General features: G+C 60.1%; 4 protein-coding genes across 7 annotated transcripts; all 4 read right to left on the bottom strand.

Annotated features, from left to right (window-relative positions):
• Positions 1-131: 131 nt before the first annotated feature.
• On the bottom strand, positions 132-6,417 carry LOC309601026 (butyrophilin subfamily 1 member A1-like). 3 transcript variants are annotated; one of them, XM_082333831.1, is made up of 9 exons: positions 4,747-6,417; positions 4,352-4,436; positions 3,543-3,887; positions 2,553-2,834; positions 2,340-2,444; positions 2,020-2,040; positions 1,639-1,731; positions 1,487-1,519; positions 132-997 (listed from the first exon to the last, which is right to left on the bottom strand). In XM_082333831.1, exons 2-9 carry the CDS (start codon positions 4,422-4,424, stop codon positions 474-476), a joined length of 1,476 nt encoding a protein of 491 aa, XP_082189957.1. In that variant the 5' UTR covers positions 4,425-4,436; positions 4,747-6,417; the 3' UTR covers positions 132-473. The 3 variants fall into 3 exon arrangements, with proteins under 3 accessions (XP_082189957.1, XP_082189958.1, XP_082189959.1); XM_082333832.1 differs by lacking the exon at positions 1,639-1,731; XM_082333833.1 differs by lacking the exons at positions 1,487-1,519; positions 1,639-1,731.
• A 95-nt stretch (positions 6,418-6,512) lies between these two features.
• Positions 6,513-11,068, bottom strand: LOC309601024 (butyrophilin subfamily 1 member A1-like). Of its 2 annotated transcripts, XM_082333828.1 has the most exons (8): positions 10,746-11,068; positions 9,937-10,281; positions 8,947-9,228; positions 8,734-8,838; positions 8,414-8,434; positions 8,027-8,119; positions 7,874-7,906; positions 6,513-7,384 (listed from the first exon to the last, which is right to left on the bottom strand). In XM_082333828.1, the coding sequence occupies exons 1-8, from the start codon at positions 10,816-10,818 to the stop codon at positions 6,855-6,857; spliced, it is 1,482 nt and encodes a 493-aa protein (XP_082189954.1). In that variant the 5' UTR covers positions 10,819-11,068; the 3' UTR covers positions 6,513-6,854. The 2 variants fall into 2 exon arrangements, with proteins under 2 accessions (XP_082189954.1, XP_082189955.1); XM_082333829.1 differs by lacking the exons at positions 7,874-7,906; positions 8,027-8,119.
• A 1,832-nt stretch (positions 11,069-12,900) lies between these two features.
• LOC309601036 (butyrophilin subfamily 2 member A2-like) lies at positions 12,901-14,880 on the bottom strand. Its single transcript, XM_082333849.1, has 2 exons — positions 14,262-14,880; positions 12,901-13,772 (listed from the first exon to the last, which is right to left on the bottom strand). Exons 1-2 carry the CDS (start codon positions 14,743-14,745, stop codon positions 13,243-13,245), a joined length of 1,014 nt encoding a protein of 337 aa, XP_082189975.1. The 5' UTR covers positions 14,746-14,880; the 3' UTR covers positions 12,901-13,242.
• A 3,813-nt stretch (positions 14,881-18,693) lies between these two features.
• On the bottom strand, positions 18,694-23,385 carry LOC309601058 (uncharacterized protein; the record flags this gene model as incomplete). Its single annotated transcript, XM_082333890.1, has 4 exons — positions 18,694-20,044; positions 20,379-20,576; positions 22,304-22,379; positions 23,362-23,385. The coding sequence occupies 4 exons, from the start codon at positions 23,383-23,385 to the stop codon at positions 18,720-18,722; spliced, it is 1,623 nt and encodes a 540-aa protein (XP_082190016.1). The 3' UTR covers positions 18,694-18,719.
• Positions 23,386-24,581: the final 1,196 nt, after the last annotated feature.

Below are 24,581 nucleotides of genomic sequence, written 5' to 3'. Positions count from 1 at the left end.
CCTTGCGCTCCTTAGGGCAAACCATCAAACCCCAAACTCGCCAAAGTCTGCAAAATTCATCCAACTCCCTCCAAAGACCCTGCGCAGGCACCAAGGCATCAGCACAAAAAGACCCCAGGACCCATCGCACACACGCTCCACCTTCACCTTTATTCAAGCCCAGGCTGCTGCTCCTGGGCACGACGACGGGCCTACAAGGGAAACAAGAGCCCAAACCCGCGGCTCAGCACCCACAACGTGGCCACAAACTCCAACCCAACCAACCAATGCTGCTTGCGATGCCACACATCGTGGCCGCGCAGACCCTGGCCCCCTGCCCCTCGCTCCCTCTCGCCTCCCCGCCCTTGGGCAGGGCAGAGAGGGACAGCGGCTCCCGCGGGATGGAGGAGAGGAGAGCGGGCAGGGACTGGAGAAGGGCAGCATCTGCTGGAGGCGGTGGAGGAGATGGAAGGGGGGCCGATGGTCTGGGTGTTTTAGCCCCTGAGGCGCAGCTCGGTTTCCTCTGTCTCCAGCCAAAACCAGGGGCGGATGATCTCCCCGTTGAACGAGGCTGGTGGGAAAGTGAAGATCTCGACCCCACTCTCGGCATTGATGAAAGTCACCAGCCCCTGTGTGCAGTCCAGACAGACCAGGATTCTCCTGGGGACCGGGAACAGGGACAGGGCTGTGCAAGGAGAGGTGAGAGCTTCAAACTGCCCGTTATAGTGCTCTAGTGCCCAGATCCCTCTGTTAGGACTCCTGTCCGTATACCCCTTCCTCCTCACAGACTCCCTGGCCACCCCCACAGCCCACCATGAATCACCTCCAACCTTCCCCTCCACCTCCCAGCAGTGCCTCCCCTCCTTGAACCCCTCCCGGCCCAGCACACAGCCCCAAAAATTAAATCTCTCAGGGATGTCAGGCAGGTTCAGCAATGTAATGTCCCATGTTACTGTTCTCAAATCATTCGACAGGACAAGATCGGAATGAGCCGTGTCCGGATCCAGGGTCACCACATCTGCAGGGGACAGGAGGAGCCAGAGCATCAGGGGCAGAGCTGAGTGCTGGGCAGGGTTTCCCCAGCCTGGGGCCGGGATGTGCCCCGCGGGGCAGGAGACCGGGCATCTCCTTCCTCCAAAGCATCCCCATCACGGGGCCGGCCCCAGCGCTGCCACGGCTGAGCTCGGTCCCGTGGGAAGGGGCAACGGTGGGGCTGCAGCCCCGGCAGGCAGGAGCGGGATGGGGAGGCAGTGGCTGGCTCTGGGCAGTGCGCGCGGTGCCACGGCGGGACGTGGCTCCTCTGGGCCCAAGGGTGCAACTCAGAGAGGGTTGGAAATTTGAGAAAATGGGGCGAGAGAGAGGCTGGGGCCGTGGTGCGGCGGGGGGTCTGAGTCACCAACCACAGCCAGGCACGGCCAGTCCCTTGCACCGGCCAGCCCAGTTCCGCCTCGCACAGAGGGAAAGGCAGGAAAGCGGCACCCAAAGGGGCAAGCAAAGAGACAATTACCTGGATTTGCAGGAAGCAGAAACTTTCTCCACGCTACAAGGAGAGACAAGAGCTGGTCACATCCCGCAGCCGCTGCCCAGCAGCTCTGGGCAGGAGAGAGGGGCCAGCCCTGGGCTGCTCTCCCTGAGCTGCCCACCCCCCCAGCACGTTACCTTCGGGTCCCCCAGGGGCAGGCGATGCAGGGACGCCAGGCAAGGAGGGACAGGACTGAGCAGAGAGCTGCGAGGAGAGGACCTCATGCTGTGCTGGATCAGAGCAAAAGCAAAAGCAATGTTTGAGCAGAGGGGGCCAGCTTCTCATCCCACGGCTGCTCCTGCAAGAGCTTGGGCAGACCCCAAACTCCTTGCCTTTGGGGAGTGGGAAAAGACCCCCTTGCTCCCAGGAAGGGCTCCCTGCCAGCCTGTCCCCCCATCAGCCCCGCCAGGCACTCGGGAGCTAAGTCCCAACTTCAGGAGCCATCCAAAGCCAAGTCCCTCCCAGGGGGGCTCCTTGCCCAGGACGTTTTGCCGGTGGAAGGGGCCAGAAGGACTCACCCAGCTCTCTGGACAGCTTCGCTGCAAAGCAGAGGCAGAGGAAGAGGTGGTCAGGAGAGCAGCTTGGTTCATCCGTGGCAACATCTCAAGAGGGTCTCTTGGACCTTCCCACCAGCCACACGGCCCGGCCGTGCTCCCTGCCCTCCCACCCGCACCCCGTGTCCTCTTCCCCTGCCCTCCTTTGCCCAAAGACCTTCTTCATGAAGGCAAAACCATTGCTCGCACACAACCCTCGGGCCCTTCGGCATGCGTCCATGGGCCAGGGCTCGGCCTCACTCCGCACCGATCCCCTCGCTCCATCCCCGCCATTCCAAACTCACCTTTCCTTCGGAACAGATAAGCACTGAGGCCGGCGAACACAGCTGAAAGCACGAGGAACACACCCAGAGCTACCATCCAGGGACGGGCGTTGTGGAAAAAGGGAGCTGAGAAACAAAAAACCATCAGGAGCCCGGGATCAAAGCTGCTCAAAGCAGCGCAGCAAACCCCAGCCCTGCTGCCCGCGCCGCAGGGGCTGCCTGCAGTCGTTGCACCTGAGATGTGCAGGGACGACGCCTGCTCCTGGTCGAGGCGGCTGTTCCTGACCACGCAGGTCCGCTTCCCATCTCCCTTCCCGCTGACAACGATGACATCTTCGATGTCAAACAGGCCCCTCTCATCCGGGGAACGTCTCTGGGCGAGCGAGGGGAGGTGCTGACCGCCGGCATCTTTCCACAGCACCTGCGGTTGCGGGTACCAGCCGGACGATCGACACACCACGCGGATGCCTCCGTCCTCGTAAGCCTCCAGAGAGAGGCGAGGGACAGAGCCTGCGGCTGGGGGAAGAGCCCGTGGTTGGGGGTGAGTTAGGGATGGACTCGGCTCAAAGGCGAAGACTGGACGCGATGCCAGACACCTCACAGGTCCCCAAGGGGCTGTGGGAGCGGGCACGGCCCATGCTCCTCACACCACCCAAACCACCCCAACCTGTGCGGGAACCGGAGAGCACTGATGCCAAACGCCCCCACAGCCCCCATAAAACAGCCTGGCCGAGGAAGACCGAGCTGCCCAACATCAGCACCTCAAGCCTTCCAGACAACACCCCAGGGCTGCTACGGCACAAAAAGCAAAGCAGAGCCAAGCCCCAGCTGGTCACACCTGGGAAGAGCTCTCTTCCCAACTCCAGACACAGCGTTCGGTGCCATCCTTGGCACGGTTGGCAGCCCGGGCTCTGAGGCGGAGGAGCGACTCAGCAGCTTGTCCCCAGTGCCTTCACAACATCCTGAGGACACCCTTCACGGACACCGCAGGGACCCAGCAAAGCCCTCGCGTCCATGCAGCTCTGCCCCCAGAAACACCTCCAGCCCCACGGGCGTGCTCCCTCCTGGGGAAGAGCCCCCTCGGACCCGACCTCTTTCAACGGCTCTTGGCCTTCAGCACTTCATTGACAGACATGAGGATGGGACAGAGGTGCGGGAGGGACACACAGGGACAACCCAGGGACACCTGGACCATCCCCTGGAAACACCGCACCGGCCACAAACCTGCCACCTCCAGGTGCACTGTAGCTTCTCCATAAGAGGCAGCGTCTTGCACCGTGCAGACGTACTGGCCATCGTCAGAGGGTCTCAACCCAGTGATTTGCAAGTCCAGGATTCCATTGGAGAGATCATCTCTGGCCAGCACTGTCCTCCCAGCGTATTGCTGCATCTGCTCCACATACCAGTCCTCTCCGTTTCGGTAGTGGTGCACCGTTTCAGACTGGTGCCGGATCCACCTGATCTCGAAGCTCCGAGCGTCCACGCTGGGGGACAAGTGACATGGCAGCACGACATCCTCCCCCACGGTGGCACGGAGAGGGTAGATTGGTCCAACCACTCTGAACTGAGCTTGGTGATGGAGAAGGACACAGAGACACGGAGATTGTGCCTGCGTTAATTTAGGGGTATTGCATGGCAAGGGGCGAGCCTGGCGTGAGCCGTGCGCGCTCCATCCCATGGGCGCTGCTTTGCCTCCCCGTGCTCCAAAGACACTGGAGAAAGTGGAGAAAGTGGAGAGGGAGGGGGGGGACTGGGAGGAGAAGGAGGTTTGCTGGGAGTGGGAACCTGCGCCAGAGAATGACCTGCACCCCAGCCAGCCCCGGTACAAGCGACAAAGGTTTTAGGGGAGCAGTGCAGGACGGGACTGAAGATGGACCCAGGGCAATGGACGGACTGCGTAAAGAGCCCAAGGGAAAGTGAAACCCATCCGCGGCCGAGCTCTGGGCTCGGCTCCCGCCCCACGGCGGCTCCCCGGCCCCACAGCTGCCCCCCCGAGCAGGCAGAAGCCCCCGCCAGCCCTTTAGGATCCCTACCTGATCCCAGCCGGAGGACATGGAGAGCCACAAAAGAAGTCAGGAGGCCCCTGAAGCTCGTGGGGAACCACATCTGCGGCCGGAGCTGGAGAAGAGGGTGGGGAAGGGAGGCAGAGGGAGGGCAGTGGGGGGTTACAGCCACGGGAGAGGGGATGGGGAAGAAGGGCTGCACCTGCCCCCAAAGAGGCTCCAGAAATCCCACCAAACCGCCTGCACGAGCACCCTGACGCCGGAGGAAACCGTTGCTCCGGGGCAGGACGGGACCACGCGCGGCTCCCCAGTGTGGCCCCCAGCTCTGCCCCGCTCCCCCTCACCAGGATTTCTTCTACGTCCCTTACAAGGCTCTAAATTCAATTAAATAGTCTAAATGCCCTGCGGAAAGAGCAGTCCCTCACCGGACGGGTACGAGCTGCGAGAGGCACCAGGCTAAAGGCTACACCCAACGTCTCCAACTTTCTCGCAGTTTCTGGGTGCAGCACTACTGGCTTTGGAGTGCAATGAGATAAGGGGAAAACCCCCTTAATCTCCTGCTGACAGCACAGCTCCTGATGCCCCTCGGTGTCATTTGCAGTCCCCTCCTGTGCACTGGCTCCGAGCAGAAAAACAACACTTGCCCAACAAGCCTCTGGGCTGGGCTCCTGCCCTGCAGCTCGGTGGGGTCTTCCCAGGCAGGGCTGAGCAGGACCTGCCACGCCCCAACGGGGACATTAAGAGATGGGGTTCATTGCCAGCCCAGCAACAGCCTGCTTGGTGCTATGCCCGACACGCGCCCCGCTTTCGCACGCGGTGCCGCTGCCACACTCGCCCAGCTGCTCCCAGTTGCCAACGGAAAAGGCTCTCTGCCTGCAAGATCCACGCCACGCGGTCCAAAATCAGCCAGGCGTCCCCACGAGGCTCCGTCTGTCCGCCAGACCTCGTCCAGGGACGCTCGTGCAGAGAGACGCTCTTGCTTTGCGGGGATAACGCGTTCCTTTTCTCTCATCAGTCGGGATACGTCCGTGGGTGCAGGACACAGCTCCTGTTGCCTTCTGCTCTCTCCGGAGGCCTCTTTCTTCCAGCACTTCCCTTGGCTCGCACTTCCTGAGGATGCCCCAGGCTCCCACGCGTGCTTCTCAAGGATGCGCGGGGCTCCTGGGCCGGCAGACATCTTCTGTCGCTCTTTTTCCCCACGATAACCAGGTGGCCTTTAGGGCTGCGGCCATGGGGGGGCCCCCATGTCTCCTGCCGCCCCCGTCTCCGGCTGCTCCAGGCGCTGCCCTGAGCAGGTACGATGCTCTCAGGGGGCAAAAAGTCAAGCTGCGTTGGAGGTTGAGCGCGCACGAGGGGTACGGGCATGGGGAAATGGTCTTGGGGAGACACCTGCACCCCAAAAGAAGCTGGGGAACCTGGTGGTGGGGCTGGAGAAGCGGATGGTGGAGCTGGAGGGGACGTGCCAGCGGCTGGCACCCAAGTTGCTGCAGGTGGGGCGGCCTCAGGGTGCTCCTGTGCCCGGGGAGGGCTGCGCTGGGTCCAAATTGCCACCGGTCCCAGCATCAAGGGCACGTTGGGGTTGCGGGATGGCAGGGACAGGCTCTGGGATGTGCCCCAGCCGCGGCACAATGGGGCTGTCCCTGGCCCCGCTGTGGGGTGGCTGTGCCCCCCAGGGCTCCCCGTGTGGGACCAGGCACTGACTCTGCTCTGCTCCCCTTCCCCAGCACGGCCCATGCTGGGCATCCTCAGCAGGGGGGGCACGGGTGGGGGGTCTCCCATCGCGGTGCAAAGAGTCTTGCCGAGTGCAGCTTGGCCACTGGGCCCAGCGTGCCCACGCTCCTCTGGTACTGGGGGAGCCCGGACGCGGGCACAGGGCTCCTCCAGCTGTGCTCTCCCCTTCCCTGCCTGCTCCAGCTGTGGCACCACGCCACGCTCCAGCTGTGCTCCCCGCAGAGCCCAAAAGGGCCCTGGCAGCGGTGGGACTCGAACCCACGCCCCCAAAGAGACCGGAGCCTTAATCCAGCGCCTTAGACCGCTCGGCCACGCTACCCTGCGGCAAACCTTGCGCTCCTTAGGGCAAACCATCAAACCCCAAACTCGCCAAAGTCTGCAAAATTCATACAACTCCCTCCAAAGACCCTCCGCAGGCACCAAGGCATCAGCACAAAAAGACCCCAGGACCCATCGCACACACGCTCCACCTTCACCTTTATTCAAGCCCAGGCTGCTGCTCCTGGGCACGACGACGGGCCTACAAGGGAAACAAGAGCCCAAACCCGCGGCTCAGCACCCACAACGTGGCCACAAACTCCAACCCAAACAACCAATGCTGCTTGCGATGCCACACATCGTGGCCGCGCAGACCCTGGCCCCCTGCCCCTCGCTCCCTCTCGCCTCCCCGCCCTTGGGCAGGGCAGAGAGGGACAGCGGCTCCCGCGGGATGGAGGAGAGGAGAGCGGGCAGGGACTGGAGAAGGGCAGCATCTGCTGGAGGCGGTGGAGGAGATGGAAGGGGGGCCGATGGTCTGGGTGTTTTAGCCCCTGAGGTAAAGCTGGGTTTTCTGGGTCCCCACCCAAAACCAGGGACGGATGATCTCCCCGTTGAACGAGGCTGGTGGGAAAGTGAAGATCTCGCCCCCGCTCTCGGCATTGATGAAAGTCACCAGCCCCTGTGTGCAGTCCAGACAGACCAGGATTCTCCTGGGGACCAGGAACAGGGACAGGGGTGTGCGAGGAGAGGTGAGAGCTTCAAACTGCCCTTTAAGATGCCTCACTGCCCAGATCCCTCCATTAGGGCTCCTGAACAACCACCATTTCCTCATAACAGACTCCCTGGCCACCCCCACAGCCCACCTTGAATCACCTCCAACCTTCCCCTCCACCTCCACCTCCCAGCAGTGCCTCCCCTCCTTGAACCCCTCCCGGCCCAACACACAGCCCCAAAAATTAAGTCTCTTCAGGATGTTGGGCAGGTTCAGCCATGTTCTTTCCCGTGTGATTCTTCTCAAATCATTTAGCAGGGCAAGATCGGAATGAGCCGTGTCTGGATCCAGGGTCACCACATCTGCAGGGAACAGGAGGAGCCAGAGCATCAGGGGCAGAGCTGAGTGCTGGGCAGGGTTTCCCCAGCCTGGGGCCGGGATGTGCCCCGCGGGGCAGGAGACCGGGCATCTCCTTCCTCCAAAGCATCCCCATCACGGGGCCGGCCCCAGCGCTGCCACGGCTGAGCTCAGTCCCGTGGGAAGGGGCAACGGTGGGGCTGCAGCCCCGGCAGGCAGGAGCGGGATGGGGAGGCAGTGGCTGGCTCTGGGCAGTGCGCGCGGTGCCACGGCGGGACGTGGCTCCTCTGGGCCCAAGGGTGCAACTCAGAGAGGGTTGGAAATTTGAGAAAATGGGGCGAGAGAGAGGCTGGGGCCGTGGTGCGGCGGGGGGTCTGAGTCACCAACCACAGCCAGGCACGGCCAGTCCCTTGCACCGGCCAGCCCAGTTCCGCCTCGCACAGAGGGAAAGGCAGGAAAGCGGCACCCAAAGGGGCAAGCAAAGAGACAATTACCTGGATTTGCAGGAAGCAGAAACTTTCTCCACGCTACAAGGAGAGACAAGAGCTGGTCACATCCCGCAGCCGCTGCCCAGCAGCTCTGGGCAGGAGAGAGGGGCCAGCCCTGGGCTGCTCTCCCTGAGCTGCCCACCCTCCCAGGCACATTACCTTCGGGTTCCCCAGGGGCAGGCGATGCAGGGACGCCAGGCAAGGAGGGACAGGACTGAGCAGAGAGCTGCGAGGAGAGGACCTCATGCTGTGCTGGATCAAAGCAAAAGCAAAAGCAAAAGCAATGTTTGAGCAGTGGGGGTCAGCTTCTCATCCCACGGCTGCTCCTGCAAGAGCTTGGGCAGACCCCAAACTCCTTGCCTTTGGGGAGTGGGAACAGACCCCCTTGCTGCCGGGAAGGGCTCCCTGCCAGCCTGTCCCCCCATCAGCCCCGCCAGGCACTCGGGAGCTAAGTCCCAACTTCAGGAGCCATCCAAAGCCAAGTCCCTCCCAGGGGGGCTCCTTGCCCAGGAGGTTTTGCCGGTGGAAGGGGCCAGAAGGACTCACCCAGCTCTCTGGACAGCTTCGCTGCAAAGCAAAGGCAGAGGAAGAGGTGGTCAGGAGAGCAGCTTGGTTCATCCGTGGCAACATCTCAAGAGGGTCTCTTGGACCTTCCCACCAGCCACACGGCCCGGCCGTGCTCCCTGCCCTCCCACCCGCACCCCGTGTCCTCTTCCCCTGCCCTCCTTTGCCCAAAGACCTTCTTCATGAAGGCAAAACCATTGCTCGCACACAACCCTCGGGCCCTTCGGCATGCGTCCATGGGCCAGGGCTCGGCCTCACTCCGCACCGATCCCCTCGCTCCATCCCTGCCATTCCAAACTCACCTTTCCTTCGGAACAGATAAGCACTGAGGCCGGCGAACACAGCTGAGAGCACGAGGAACACACCCAGAGCTACCATCCAGGGACGGGCGTTGTGGAAAAAGGGAGCTGAGAAACAAAAAACCATCAGGAGCCCGGGATCAAAGCTGCTCAAAGCAGCGCAGCAAACCCCAGCCCTGCTGCCCGCGCCGCAGGGGCTGCCTGCAGTCGTTGCACCTGAGATGTGCAGGGACGACGCCTGCTCCTGGTCGAGGCGGCTGTTCCTGACCACGCAGGTCCGCTTCCCATCTCCCTTCCCGCTGACAACGATGACATCTTCGATGTCAAACAGGCCCCTCTCATCCGGGGAACGTCTCTGGGCGAGCGAGGGGAGATGCTGACCGCCGGCATCTTTCCACAGCACCTGCGGTTGCGGGTACCAGCCGGACGATCGACACACCACGCGGATGCCTCCGTCCTCGTAAGCCTCCAGAGAGAGGTGAGGGACAGAGCCTGCGGCTGGGGGAAGAGCCCGTGGTTGGGGGTGAGTTAGGGATGGACTCGGCTCAAAGGCGAAGACTGGACGCGATGCCAGACACCTCACAGGTCCCCAAGGGGCTGTGGGAGCGGGCACGGCCCATGCTCCTCACACCACCCAAACCACCCCAACCCGTGCGGGAACCGGAGAGCACTGATGCCAAACGCCCCCACAGCCCCCATAAAACAGCCTGGCCGAGGAAGACCGAGCTGCCCAACATCAGCACCTCAAGCCTTCCAGACAACACCCCAGGTCTGCTACGGCACACAAAGCAAAGCAAAGCCAAGCCCCAGCTGGTCGCACCTGGGAAGAGCTCTCTTCCCAACTCCAGACACAGCGTTCGGTGCCATCCTTGGCACGGTTGGCAGCCCGGGCTCTGAGGCGGAGGCGCGGCTCAGCAGCTTGTCCCCAGTGCCTTCACAACATCCTGAGGACACCCTTCACGGACACCGCAGGGAGCCAGCAAAGCCCTCGCGTCCATGGAGCTCTGCCCCCAGAAACACCTCCAGCCCCACGGGCGTGCTCCCTCCTGGGGAAGAGCCCCCTCGGACCCGACCGCTTTCAACGGCTCTTGGCCTTCAGCACTTCATCGACAGACGTGAGGATGGGACAGAGGTGCGGGCGGGACACACAGGGACAACCCAGGGACACCTGGACCATCCCCTGGAAACACCACGCCGGCCACAAACCTGCCACCTCCAGGTGCACTGTAGCTTCTCCATAAGAGGCAGCGTCTTGCACCGTGCAGACGTACTGGCCATCGTCAGAGGGTCTCAACCCAGTGATTTGCAAGTCGAGGATTCCATTGGAGAGATCATCTCTGGCCAGCACTGTCCTCCCAGCGTATTGCTGCATCTGCTCCACATACCGGTCCTCTCCGTTTCGGTAGTGGTGCACCGTTTCAGACTGGTGCCGGATCCACCTGATCTCGAAGCTCCGAGCGTCCACGCTGGGGGACAAGTGACATGGCAGCACGACGTCCTCCCCCACGGTGGCACGGAGAGGGAGGGCTGGTCCCACCACTCTGAACTGAGCTTGGTGACGGAGAAGGACACAGAGACACGGAGATTGTGCCTGCGTTAATTTAGGGGCATTGCATGGCAAGGGGCGAGCCTGGCGTGAGCCGTGCGCGCTCCATCCCATGGGCGCTGCTTTGCCTCCCCGTGCTCCAAAGTCACTGGAGACAGTGGAGAAAGTGGAGAGGGAGGGGGGGGACTGGGAGGAGAAGGAGATTTGCTGGGAGTGGGAACCTGCGCCAGAGAATGACCTGCACCCCAGCCAGCCCCGGTACAAGCGACAAAGGTTTTAGGGGAGCAGTGCAGGACGGGACTGAAGATGGACCCAGGGCAATGGACGGACTGCGTAAAGAGCCCAAGGGAAAGTGAAACCCATCCGCGGCCGAGCTCTGGGCTCGGCTCCCGCCCCACGGCGGCTCCCCTGCCCCACAGCTGCCCCCCCGAGCAGGCAGAAGCCCCCGCCAGCCCTTTAGGATCCCTACCTGATCCCAGCCGGAGGACATGGAGAGCCACAAAAGAAGTCAGGAGGCCCCTGAAGCTCGTGGGGAACCACATCTGCGGCCGGAGCTGGAGAAGAGGGTGGGGACGGGAGGCAGAGGGAGGGCAGTGGGGGGTTACAGCCACGGGAGAGGGGATGGGGAAGAAGGGCTGCACCTGCCCCCAAAAGAGGCTCCAGAAATCCCACCAAACCGCCTGCACGAGCACCCTGACGTCGGAGGAAACCGTTGCTCCGGGGCAGGACGGGACCACGTGCGGCTCCCCAGTGCAGCCCCCAGCTCTGCCCCGCTCCCCCTCATTCTTCTACGTCCCTTACAAGGCTCTAAATTCAGGTAAATAGTCTAAATGCCCTGCGGAAAGAGCAGTCCCTCACCGGACGGATACGAGCTGCGAGAGGCACCAGGCTAAAGGCTACACCCAACGTCTCCAACTTTCTCGCAGTTTCTGGGTGCAGCACTACTGGCTTTGGAGTGCAATGAGATAAGGGGAAAACCCCCTTAATCTCCTGCTGACAGCACAGCTCCTGATGCCCCTCGGTGTCATTTGCAGTCCCCTCCTTGGCACTGGCTCCGAGCAGAAAAACAACACTTGCCCAACAAGCCTCTGGGCTGGGCTCCTGCCCTGCAGCTCGGTGGGGTCTTCCCAGGCAGGGCTGAGCAGGACCTGCCACGCCCCAACGGGGACATTAAGAGATGGGGTTCATTGCCAGCCCAGCAACAGCCTGCTTGGTGCTATGCCCGACACGCGCCCCGCTTTCGCACGCGGTGCCGCTGCCACACTCGCCCAGCTGCTCCCAGTTGCCAACGGAAAAGGCTCTCTGCGTGCAAGATCCACGCCACGCGGTCCAAAATCAGCCAGGCGTCCCCACGAGGCTCCGTCTGTCCGCCAGACCTCGTCCAGGGACGCTCGTGCAGAGAGACGCTCTTGCTTTGCGGGGATAACGCGTTCCTTTTCTCTCATCAGTCGGGATACGTCCGTGGGTGCAGGACACAGCTCCTGTTGCCTTCTGCTCTCTCCGGAGGCCTCTTTCTTCCAGCACTTCCCTTGGCTCGCACTTCCTGAGGATGCCCCAGGCTCCCACGCGTGCTTCTCAAGGATGCGCGGGGCTCCTGGGCCGGCAGACATCTTCTGTCGCTCTTTTTCCCCACGATAACCAGGTGGCCTTTAGGGCTGCGGCCATGGGAGGGGCCCCATGTCTCCTGCCGCCCCCGTCTCCGGCTGCTCCAGGCGCTGCCCTGAGCAGGTACGATGCTCTCAGGTGGCAAAAAGTCAAGCTGCGTTGGAGGTTGAGCGCGCCCGAGGGGTACGGGCATGGGGAAATGGTCTTGGGGAGACACCTGCACCCCAAAAGAAGCTGGGGAACCTGGTGGTGGGGCTGGAGAAGCGGATGGTGGAGCTGGAGGGGACGTGCCAGCGGCTGGCACCCAAGTTGCTGCAGGTGGGGCGGCCTCAGGGTGCTCCTGTGCCCGGGGAGGGCTGCGCTGGGTCCAAATTGCCACCGGTCCCAGCATCAAGGGCACGTTGGGGTTGCGGGATGGCAGGGACAGGCTCTGGGATGTGCCCCAGCCGCGGCGCAATGGGGCTGTCCCTGGCCCCGCTGTGGGGTGGCTGTGCCCCCCAGGGCTCCCCGTGTGGGACCAGGCACTGACTCTGCTCTGCTCCCCTTCCCCAGCACGGCCCATGCTGGGCATCCTCAGCAGGGGGGGCACGGGTGGGGGGTCTCCCATCGCGGTGCAAAGAGTCTTGCCGAGTGCAGCTTGGCCACTGGACCCAGCGTGCCCACGCTCCTCTGGTACTGGGGGAGCCCGGAAGCAGGCACAGGGCTCCTCCAGCTGTGCTCTCCCCTTCCCTGCCTGCTCCAGCTGTGGCACCACGCCACGCTCCAGCTGTGCTCCCCGCAGAGCCCAAAAGGGCCCTGGCAGCGGTGGGACTCGAACCCACGCCCCCAAAGAGACTGGAGCCTTAATCCAGCGCCTTAGACCGCTCGGCCACGCTACCCTGCGGCAAACCTTGCGCTCCTTAGGGCAAACCATCAAACCCCAAACTCGGCCAATTCTGCAAAATTCATCCAACTCCCTCCAAAGACCCTCCGCAGGCACCAAGGCATCAGCACAAAAAGACCCCAGGACCCATCGCACACACGCTCCACCTTCACCTTTATTCAAGCCCAGGCTGCTGCTCCTGGGCACGACGACGGGCCTACAAGGGAAACAAGAGCCCAAACCCGCGGCTCAGCACCCACAACGTGGCCACAAACTCCAACCCAAACAACCAATGCTGCTTGCGATGCCACACACCGTGGCCGCGCAGACCCTGGCCCCCTGCCCCTCGCTCCCTCTCGCCTCCCCGCCCTTGGGCAGGGCAGAGAGGGACAGCGGCTCCCGCGGGATGGAGGAGAGGAGAGCGGGCAGGGACTGGAGAAGGGCAGCATCTGCTGGAGGCGGTGGAGGAGATGGAAGGGGGGCCGATGGTCTGGGTGTTTTAGCCCCTGAGGCGCAGCTTGGTTTCCTCTGTCTCCAGCAAAAACCAGGGACGGATGATCTCCCCGTTGAACGAGGCTGGTGGGAAAGTGAAGATCTCGCCCCCACTCTTGGCATTGATGAAAGTCACCAGCCCCTGTGTGCAGTCCAGACAGACCAGGATTCTCCTGGGGACCGGGAACAGGGACAGGGCTGTGCGAGGAGAGGTAAGGGCTGCAAACTGCCCTTTACGGTGCCTCAGCGCCCAGATCCCTCCGTTAGGGCTCCTGTCCATATTCTTCTTCATCCTCACAGACTCCCTGGCCACCCCCACAGCCCACTCTGAATCACCTCCAACCTTCCCCTCCACCTCCACCTCCCAGCAGTGCCTCCCCTCCTTGAACCCTTCCCGGCCCAGCACAAAGCACCAATAATCAAATCTCTCAGGGATGTCAGGCAGGTTCGGCCGATTACTTTGCCATGTGACTCTTCTGAAATCATTCGAGAGGACAGGATCGGAAAGAGCCGTGTCCAGATCCAGGGTCACCACATCTGCAGGGGACAGGAGGAGCCAGAGCATCAGGGGCAGAGCTGAGTGCTGGGCAGGGTTTCCCCAGCCTGGGGCCGGGATGTGCCCCGCGGGGCAGGAGACCGGGCATCTCCTTCCCCCAAAGCATCCCCATCACGGGGCCGGCCCCAGCGCTGCCGCGGCTGAGCTCGGTCCCGTGGGAAGGGGCAACGGTGGGGCTGCAGCCCCAGCAGGCAGGAGCGGGATGGGGAGGCAGTGGCTGGCTCTGGGCAGTGCGCGCGGTGCCACGGCGGGACGTGGCTCCTCTGGGCCCAAGGGTGCAACTCAGAGAGGGTTGGAAATTTGAGAAAATGGGGCGAGAGAGAGGCTGGGGCCGTGGTGCGGCGGGGGGTCTGAGTCACCAACCACAGCCAGGCACGGCCAGTCCCTTGCACCGGCCAGCCCAGTTCCGCCTCGCACAGAGGGAAAGGCAGGAAAGCGGCACCCAAAGGGGCAAGCAAAGAGACAATTACCTGGATTTGCAGGAAGCAGAAACTTTCTCCACGCTACAAGGAGAGACAAGAGCTGGTCACATCGCGCAGCCGCTGCCCAGCAGCTCTGGGCAGGAGAGAGGGGCCAGCCCTGGGCTGCTCTCCCTGAGCTGCCCACCCGCCCAGGCCCATCGCCTTGGGCTTGCCCAGGGCCAGGCGACGCAGGGATGGAGAGGACGGGCAAGGAGGGAAAGGGCTCCAAGGAAAAGGAAAAGACCCCCTTGCTGCCGGGAAGGGCTCCCTGCCAGCCTGTCCCCCCATCAGCCCCGCCAGGCACTCGGGAGCTAAGTCCCAACTTCAGGAGCCATCCAAAGCCAAGTCCCTCCCAGGGGGGCTCCTTGCCCAGGACGTTTTGCCGGTGGAAGGGGCCAGAAGGACTCACCCAGCTCTCTGGACAGCTTCGCTGCAAAGCAAAGGCAGAGGAAGAGGTGGTCAGGAGAGCAGCTTGGTTCGTCCGTGGCAACATCTCAAGAGGGTCTCTTGGACCTTCCCACCAGCCACACGGCCCGGCCGTGCTCCCTGCCCTCCCACCCGCACCCCGTGTCCTCTTCCCCTGCCCTCCTTTGCCCAAAGACCTTCTTCATGAAGGCAAAACCATTGCTCGCACACAACCGTCAGGTGGCAAAAAGTCAAGCTGCGTTGGAGGTTGAGCGCGCACGAGGGGTACGGGCATGGGGAAATGGTCTTGGGGAGACACCTGCACCCCAAAAGAAGCTGGGGAACCTGGTGGTGGGGCTGGAGAAGCGGATGGCGGAGCTGGAGGGGACGTGCCAGCGGCTGGCACCCAAGTTGCTGCAGGTGGGGCGGCCTCAGGGTGCTCCTGTGCCTGGGGAGGGCTGCGCTGGGTCCAAATTGCCACCGGTCCCAGCATCAAGGGCACGTTGGGGTTGCGGGATGGCAGGGACAGGCTCTGGGATGTGCCCCGGTCGCGGCGCAATGGGGCTGTCCCTGGCCCCGCTGTGGGGTGGCTGTGCCCCCCAGGGCTCCCCGTGTGGGACCAGGCACTGACTCTGCTCTGCTCCCCTTCCCCAGCACGGCCCATGCTGGGCATCCTCAGCGGGGGGGCACGGGTGGGGGGTCTCCCATCGCGGTGCAAAGAGTCTTGCCGAGTGCAGCTTGGCCACTGGACCCAGCGTGCCCACGCTCCTCTGGTACTGGGGGAGCCCGGAAGCGGGCACAGGGCTCCTCCAGCTGTGCTCTCCCCTGCCCTGCCTGCTCCAGCTGTGGCACCACGCCACGCTCCAGCTGTGCTCCCCGCAGAGCCCAAAAGGGCCCTGGCAGCGGTGGGACTCGAACCCACGCCCCCAAAGAGACTGGAGCCTTAATCCAGCGCCTTAGACCGCTCGGCCACGCTACCCTGCGGCAAACCTTGCGCTCCTTAGGGCAAACCATCAAACCCCAAACTCGGCCAATTCTGCAAAATTCACAAGGGGCTGGTTTAAAGGGGGGGGTGGGGGACGGCACAGGAAGGGGGGCTCGGCGCTGCCCTGCCACCCCGCGGCTCACGCTCCCCTCCTCGGCCCTTTGGCAGACAAAGCACCGACCTCTGCGCAGGTGACACCCACGAGGGAGCTGGGGGACACTTCCCAGATGCCCAGAGCCTCGTAGTTTTGGTCTCTTCCCCCAATTTTCTGCCCAGCTTCACTTTCCCAACTTACACAAAAACCCTGGCAGCCTTTTACTTTTTTAATGCATTAAATAAACCCTGGAATTTCCAAAGAAACACTGGATGTTTACAGACACTTATCCCAAATGCCCATGGTTGGTTTTTTCCGCAAATACAGGTGAATTAAAATTGCATCGGCCCCCCAGGAAAAAGAAACTGAAGAGTTTCATAAAGGAAAAATAAAATATTATTTTCTGCAGTGGTCCAGTTGTCATCTTTTTTGGGGAAACGCCACTGCTCTAACCCCAACATCCCACCAACGATGGGACCCGAGCTAAGCCCTCCCAGGATTTGGAGGTGGGGACGGGCAGGCGGCTGCCCTCGTTCCCGCTCCGCAGCCGGGCAGACCTCGAGGGGCTCGGCGCCGTTCCCTCCCTGGGAACTCCCTTCCCCGGCTACAAGACCCCGGCAGGGGCTGGTCCTCCTGGGCACGGGTGCAGGCAGCCCCTTGCCCCCCACCTTTCAGGCGCGGAGGTCAGCAGCACCCTCCGTACCTTGTACTTCTCGGCAGCCTCCTCAAGCGGAATGGCAGCGTGGGCCTGGTGAGCCTGCGACCCGGCACAGCGCTGGCAGACGGGGCTTCGGTCCTCCATGCAGAACATCTCCAGGGCTTCCTGGCATGTCTCCCTGGGGGGCTCTGCCAGCCGGATTCCAACCTCCTCTCCATCCATCCGTCCCTTGTCCTCGCCGTCCTTCCCTGCCGGAGGGTGCAGGCAGCACCGAGGGCATCGTGCGGCCGAGCCTACGTGGAGTTGGCTGGTGCAAGAGCTGCAGATCCCATGCTTGCACCCTGTCGAGGCCAGCAGAGTCTTGAAGGGCTCCCAGCAAAAGGTGTGCAAAGTCATCTCCCACCGTTGCCGAGCTGCCATCGCTCCTCCCAGCAGCTTCCTTTCATTTTCTGGGTCAACGTCCAGGGAGGCCAAAGGCCGGCAGGGGGTTGACCACTCAAGAAATGAACCTTTGCTGCTACCAGAGCTCTGGAGGCTTTTCCTGCCCTGGGCTCGATGAGGACATCCCCATCGGCAGCGCAGCTGCAACCCTGCCTGCTCTATGTGGGTGGAAGCACATCTGGAGCAGCCTGAGGGCGAGAGAACATCTGGAGCGGTGCATGATGCCACATCTAGAGCACGGTGTGGTGCCACATCTGGAGCACGCGGAGGGGTGAGACCACATCTGGAGAGCTCTGCCCACCTCTGGGCTCCCCAGTACCAGACAAGCGTGGGCATGATACATCCAGGGGACAAGTTGGACCCAGCCAGACTCTTCCCAGCGACACCCAGGGGAAGGATCCAGTCCAGATCCTTCTCCTGCCTCTGCCCCACCATCCTCCCCCCCTCCCTCCATTCTTCTGGCTCCAGACCATTTTATGGGAACCCATTCTGCGCTCTCCCAACGGGGAGGTGAAGCACCCCAGGGCACCGCGATGGGTGACTTTCACCCCACGCAGCAGCTCCTGCCTTCCCTAAACCTCCCCTGCCTGTCCCTGCAGCTGCAGTGCCCACCGCCCTGCCTCTCCCCACCCTGGGCTCCCTCTCGGACCTCTCTGGGAGACCACCCACCCATGCCAGCCCCTCCGGTGAGGATGGCCAGGATGGGACGTACCTGCTCGTGGTGGTCTTGACGTCCTGGAGAAGGGAAGCACAGCAGACTCAGTGCCTGGTCCCACGTGGAGCCACCCCACAGCGATGCCGGTGCCACCGGGGCTGGGACACATCCCAGAGCCTGTCCCCACCATCCCACAATTCCAACATGCCCTCCATGCTGGGATCCACAGGAATTCAGACTCATCACAGCCCTCCCCACGTGCAGGAACACCCCAAGGCCACCCCACCTGCAGGCACGTCCCCTCCAGCTCCACGATCAGGGGGCTCCAGCTCCACAGGTTCTCCAGCTGCCGGCTGGGGTGCAGGTGGCTCCCCAGGACCATGTTCCCAGCCTTGTCCTCACGTACCCCACGCGCTAAACCTCCAACGCAGCTCAGCTTTCTGCCAACTGAGAGCATCCTACCTGCTCAGGACAGCGCCAGGAGATGTGGGGTGGAGGAGCCATGGGGGCCCCCCATCTCTCCCCCAGCCTTCCCAACCGCGAGCAATGAAATAACGATCCCGCACTCCCGGAAACCCAGTTCCACTTTATTGCACCTCATTTTAAAGCAGGTACCCACAAACAAGCTGTCGCAGCCGAGCCAAATTCATCGTGGTGTATTTGGAAGGCGGCAGCATAGAAATCAGATGAGAGACAGCGAGCACGAGGGAGAAATTGGGGAAGGAAATGTGTATTTGGAAAACGCTGCATCTGATAAAAGCAGATGATCCAAAGGGACCGAACCTCAGGGGGACGGAGACCCCTCGGTTTCAGGATGGGCTCTTAAAATATTTAAATGTTTTTGAAGGTGGGAAGCTAAAAAGAGGCTTTTTAGCCTCTAAAGGAGGACCGAGATGTTCTCCTCCAGCGGGTTCCCAATGCACGAGCCAAGCTGAGCGGTCCCCAAACCCCACGGCCCTCCATCCCATCGGGGCATCAGCATCCCTGCAGCCACCCCAGGGGCTGGTTCCCGAGCAGCCACCACCGTCCCCCGGCACGGTGCCGCAACCCACCGCTGCACGCCTGGTCCTGAGAACGTCGTCTGCCGTTAAGTGTGTTTGGAGGAAGGGTGAAAATTACGCTGAAATGCGTTTCTGGGACGGATGGGGCGCGGAAGGGGGTATCCATCCATCCATCCATCGCTGAGGTGGGCACCCAAAGGCGCCTTGAAGGCGTTGGGCAAAACAAAGTCACTGACTGGGACCCACCAGCAGCTCCTTGCGGAGATGCGTCCGCAGATGCTTCATCAGGGAAGAGCTGGACATGAAGCACTTGGTGCATTTGGTGCATTTATAAGGTTTCTCCCCGGTGTGGATCCTTCGGTGGATGATGAGGGTGGAGCTGGCCCGAAAGCTCTTCTCGCAGTAAGAGCACCGGTAGGGTTTCTCACCCGTATGGATACGCTGGTGCCTACGGAGGGTGGTGCTCTCCCGAAAAGCTTTCCCGCAGTCGGAGCAGACGTAGGGCCTGGGTCCCACGTGGCTCTTCTGATGGAGGAGGAGGGCTGAGGGGACAGTGAAGCCGATCCCGCAGTCGGAGCACTGATAGGGTTTCTCTGCCAAGTGCTTTTTCCGGTGTTGCTTAAAAGACGAGCTTTCAAAGAAGGCTTCCCCGCAGTCGGAGCACGGATACGGGGGCTGGCCCCTGTGGGTCCTGAGGTGGGCTACGAAGGCTGAGTTTTTTGGGAAGGTTTCCCCGCACTCGGGACACTTATAGGTCCCCTCCTCCATGTGAGTCTTGCGATGCTTGCTGAGCGATTTGTTGGCCATGAAGCTTTTCCCGCAGTCGGGGCACTCGTAGGGTCTCTCCCCCGTGTGTATTCGACGGTGGATGACGAGGGTGGCCTTGGAAGTGAGTTTTTTCCCGCAGTCCGGACAGACGAAGAACGCGCCTTCCGTGTGGCTCTTGCGGTGCTTGTTGAGGGACTTGGTGGCCATGAAGCTCTTCCCGCAGTCGGGGCACTTGTAGGGTCTCTCCCCGGTGTGTATCCTCCGATGGATGATAAGGGTCGAGTTGGAAGTGAGGTTTTTCCCGCAGTCGGAGCACTGGTACGGCCCGTTCTCCAGGTGGAGCTTGCGATGTTTTTTGAGAGACTTGGTGGAAGCGAAGCGTTTCTCACAGCTGGGGCATTTGTAGGGTTTCTCCTGGCAGCGGGTCTTCTGATGGTCCTTAAGGGTGGAGCTGCACGTGAAACTTCTCCTGCAGTTGGAGCAGGTGAAGGGTTTCTCCCCCACATGGACCCTCTGATGCCGGCTGAGGGACGAACCACGGCTGAAGCTCTTCCCACACTTGCCGCAGGCGTGTTTGTGCTGCTCCAGCCGTATTCTCGAGGGGCTCTTGGTATTGGGTTTTCTCCCGTTGTGGCTGGAAGAAGCCGATCTCCTTCCCGAGTGGTTCTTGTGGTGCTCATAGCCCAGGGAGATGCCACCTTTGGGCTTCCTCGCTGACCCGCTGCGCAGCTCTCCGTCTTCCTCCTGGGAACCGTCCTCCTCCGTCTCGCTCGTCCACCCATCGTCTGCCGGGAAAAGCAGAAAGAAAAAGGAAGGGGATCCACCTCTGCCTCCACCCTGAACGTGCCCGGAGGGAGCTCGAGGAGGGATGGAGAGGAGCACCACAAAACGTGATTGATTTCACCCCTCAATCGTGTCTGGCAACACTGATCCAGAAGCAGCAGCATCCCTCTGCCAGGAGAAGTATTTGGCATCTCTGGCTGCCGATGCCCACATGGGTCCTCACCCCCCTGCAACCCCCTCCTCCCAGTTACACCAGTTTCCAGGATCATCTTGCTTGCTGGAGGCAAGGAGCGATGCCTGGCATCTCCATTTTGGGGTGGAAAACAAGTCCCTTACCTGAGTAAGAGGAGTTGGAGCCGGAGGAGCTCCCGGCATCTCGGCAGCTTCTCCACCGTTTCCTTTTCCTTGACCACAGCCTCAAGAGGGGTCTCGCCAGTTGTTCCTCCTCCTCCTCCGAGCTCTGGATGTCGGGGATCCAAACCTCCTCCCCTTGCTCCAGCCGAGCAAGCGGGTCGGGGTTATACACGGGGAAGCCTGCTCAGGTAGACAGCGGTGGATTACTGGGTAAGTAACAACCGTCTGCGATCCCTCGTTACAGGAGACAGAGGTTTGACCTTAAAACTCATCCCTCTTCAAAAAGAGAAAGAAAATCCAGGTGCTCAGGGCCCCGAGGAGAGAAGCGCCAGCAGGGTTTGCTGAGGGTATCTACAAGAGCTTTCCAGGTGATGGAGAAGGCATCCCAGGGAATAAGAAGCTTGAACCAGAGAGGAATCAGCCCCAAGACCACTTTTCAAGAAGACAGAAAAGCCCAGTGAGATCAAGAGCAGTTGAGAAAGGCAGAGATTGCCCGTCTGGAAAGACTTGGGGAATGTCGAGGAAGAGGAAGGCTGGAAAAACCCAGGATTAAAACCAGGCGTGCCAGCCGCACGGCTCGGATGCTTCTCGCCCAAGTGACCTGCTCCCTGATTTTACTTGGAGAAAAATCTTTGCTGGGGGCACGGTGGACAAGCCAGGCGCCCAAATTAAGGGGCCGCGTCCTGGTAAATCAGACACTCGGGTCCGTTGAACATCAGCTCCACGAGCAGGACGCTGGGGAAGGAGCACGCGAAGGAAGAGACGACGCTCGAGGACTGAGCTGCGCGCGAAAGCGTGACTTTTATCCGCTCTATCAGTGCCCTTCGAGGCCGAGTCGTTGCCATTAATTACTTCTTCAGCTCAGCGTGCCCAGGGGTGGCACGATCTCCTCATGGGCATCGTCTAGAAAATCAGCAGCAACCTGAAAGGGTTAAGCACTGATGCTACCCAGTCCCAAAACTCAATCAGATTAGAAAAGAGCAAGAAGGACCATAAAAAAAAAAAAATGGGAAACCTGTGGCACGGCGAGATGAAGTTCACGTTGATTCACCTGATGATCAAGCAACTCTAAAAGCCGCGCGAACCAGACCCCGACGCCTTCCTCACCCGCCCAAGCGCCCTAAAAACTCAACTCGAGTCCCCTTTCCATCTTGCCCGCTCCCCTCCCGGACCCACAACTCCGTGCCATGGCTGGAGGAGACCTGGGGACTTCTCCGTCCCCCAGTGCCCCTTCTCAGGTGGCCAGGAGCTGTCAGGAGAGGGCAGTGTCAGCCCGAAGGAGCCGCCGCGCCCCGGGCAGGACATCCCTCCAGCAGATCGCCTCCCGTATTTTAACTCATTTCTGGCAATTTTACTCATGCGTAGGGGGGAGAAGAGCATCCACCTGCCCAGGCCGGGATGCTTGGAGCCCCTCAAGGGGTGCCCGAGGGGCTTGGGCGTTGAGGAGAGCCCCCAGGGATCCCACCCACCTCCTGCTGAGGGCGAAGGCAGGGCTGAGGCACTTAAGCCAGGTTCTCAGCTAAGTTTCAGGGGCAGCATTAATTAAAACCACCCAATTATAAAGCCTCGCGCACAGAGCGAGCCAAGGAAGATGCGCGAGCTGCCCCCCGGAGCAGACCGAGGGAAACCCAACAAGATTTAGGGTTGGTCCCACCATTCCCGGCATCACCCTCACCTTTCCCGCTATCCGCGTACGTCACCCTTGGAAAAATGGGATTTATCCCGGGAATTGAGGTGGGAAGAGCAAACAGAAGGGATTGGCTCGGGCATCCCGACGGGGACGGAACCTGGGAGCCCACCACGACTCTCCGAGCCACAAAACAAGAAAAACGAGGAGAAAAAGCAGGATTTCGTTTAAAAGGAGCCTTGTTGGTCAAAGCGCGGAGCTGCTGGGGAGGGGGCCCTACCTGCCGGGAGGCGGGCGGCGAGCGGCCAGGCCTTCTCGGTGGCGGCGACGGTGACCTCCTGCAGGGCCTCGGGCACCTGGGGGATGAGATGAATTAAACGGGCAGCGAAGGGGCAGCGGTGGAAAAATGTAAAAAAATAAAAGCGAAGACCGAAAATTGAAAGAGACAAAGAGAGGGGAAAAAAAAAAAAAAAGAAAGAACCAAAATTAAAAAATCACAAAGTAAAAACGAAAAATTAAAAACGGTAAGAACTAAAACAAAAAAAAAGGTAAGGACTAAAACAAACAAAAAAAAAAAGTAAGAACTAAACCAAAAAAAAGTAAGAACTAAAACAAACAAAAAAAAGTAAGAACTAAAACCAAAAAAAGTAAGAATTAAAAAAAAAGTAAGAACTAAAACAAAAAAACAAGAACTAAACCAAAAAAAACAAAAGAACTAAAACAAACAAAATAACTAAAATTAAAAAAAATAAGGAAACAAAACCCAAAGTAATAACTAAAATAAAAAAAAACCAAAGTAAGAAATAAAATTTAAAGATGAAGTACGAAAATTTTAAAATACGAAATAAAAACGCAAAGTAAGAAATAAAATTAAAATACAAAGTAAGAACTAAAATAAAAACCAAAGAACTAAAATTAAAAAAAAACGAAGAAATCAAATTTTTAAAAGAAAAAGAAATAAAATAAAAAACCAAAGTAAGAACTAAAATTAAGCAAGAAATAAAATAACAAAGTAAGAACAAAAATAAAAAACGAAGTAAGAAATTAAAAAGTGAGAAATAAAGAGTGGGAAATAAAGTTTAAAAGTGAGAAATAAAGTTTAAAAGTGAGAAATAAAGTTTAAAAGTGAGAAATAAAGTTTAAAAGTGAGAAATAAAGTTTAAAAGTGAGAAATAAAGTTTAAAAGTGAGAAATAAAGTTAAAAAAACCAAAGTAAGGAATAAAAAAAAGCAAGAAATGTTTGGAAAAAGCCAAGTCAGAGCTGAACTTTTACAAGTCACGAAAAGCCCGAAGCAAACCCGAAGGGGAAGGGGAAGCCCCCGCCGCCCCCGGCCCCACCTGGGCCGGCTCCAGCGCAGCCATGGCCGGGCTCTGCGCCGCGCATCCCCCGCGCTACCTGCGCGCCCGCCGCTGCCTGCGCGGGGCGGGGCGGCCCCGGCGGGGCGGGGCGGGGCGGGGCGGGGGCAGCGCCCTTCCCACGCCTCCCCTTCCCCCCCCTTTTGCCCCCTTCCCCCCTCCTTTCCCCTTTTTGCCCCTTCCCCCCCTTTTCGCCCCCTTTTTCCCCTTCTTTCCCCCCTTCTTTTCCCCTTTTCGCCCCCTTTTTCCCCTTCTTTTCCCCCCTTCTTTTGCCCTTTTCCCCCTTCTTTTCCCCCCTTCTTTTGCCCTTTTCGCCCCCTTTTTCCCCTTCTTTTCCCCCTTCTTTTGCCCTTTTCGCCCCCTTTTTCCCCTTCTTTTCCCCCTTCTTTTGCCCTTTTCGCCCCCTTTTTCCCCTTCTTTTCCCCCTTCTTTTGCCCTTTTCGCCCCCTTTTTCCCCTTCTTTTCCCCCTTCTTTTGCCCTTTTCGCCCCCTTTTTCCCCTTCTTTTCCCCCTTCTTTTGCCCTTTTCGCCCCCTTTTTCCCCTTCTTTTCCCCCTTCTTTTGCCCTTTTCGCCCCCTTTTTCCCCTTCTTTTCCCCCTTCTCTTGCCCTTTTCGCCCCCTTTTTCCCCTTCTTTTCCCCCTTCTCTTGCCCTTTTCGCCCCCTTTTTCCCCTTCTTTTCCCCTTCTTTTCCCCTTTTCGCCCCATTTTTCCCCTTCTCTTCCCTTTTCGCCCCCTTTTTCCCCTTCTCTTCCCTTTTCGCCCCCTTTTTCCCCTTCTTTTCCCCCTTCTTTTGCCCTTTTCGCCCCCTTTTTCCCCTTCTTTTTCCCCTTCTCTTGCCCTTTTCGCCCCCTTTTTCCCCTTCTTTTCCCCCTTCTCTTGCCCTTTTCGCCCCCTTTTTCCCCTTCTTTTCCCCCTTCTCTTGCCCTTTTTGCCCCCTTTTTCCCCTTCTTTTCCCCTTCTCTTCCCCTTTTCGCCCCCTTTTTCCCCTTCTCTTCCCCTTTTCGCCCCTTTTTCCCCTTCTCTTCCCCTTTTCGCCCCCTTTTCCCCTTCTCTTCCCCTTTTCGCCCCCTTTTTCCCCTTCTCTTCCCTTTTCGCCCCCTTTTTCCCCTTCTCTTCCCTTTTCGCCCCCTTTTTCCCCTTCTCTTCCCCTTTTCGCCCCCTTTTTCCCCTTTTCGCCCCCTTTTTCCCCTTCTCTTCCCCT

The sequence above is a fragment of the Platalea leucorodia genome (genome assembly GCF_965183815.1).
Source record: "Platalea leucorodia genome assembly, chromosome: 28".
NCBI classification, from domain to species: domain Eukaryota; kingdom Metazoa; phylum Chordata; class Aves; order Pelecaniformes; family Threskiornithidae; genus Platalea; species Platalea leucorodia.
Note: the sequence above shows the minus strand (reverse complement) of the source record. Positions and strands in the feature narration are given on the sequence as shown.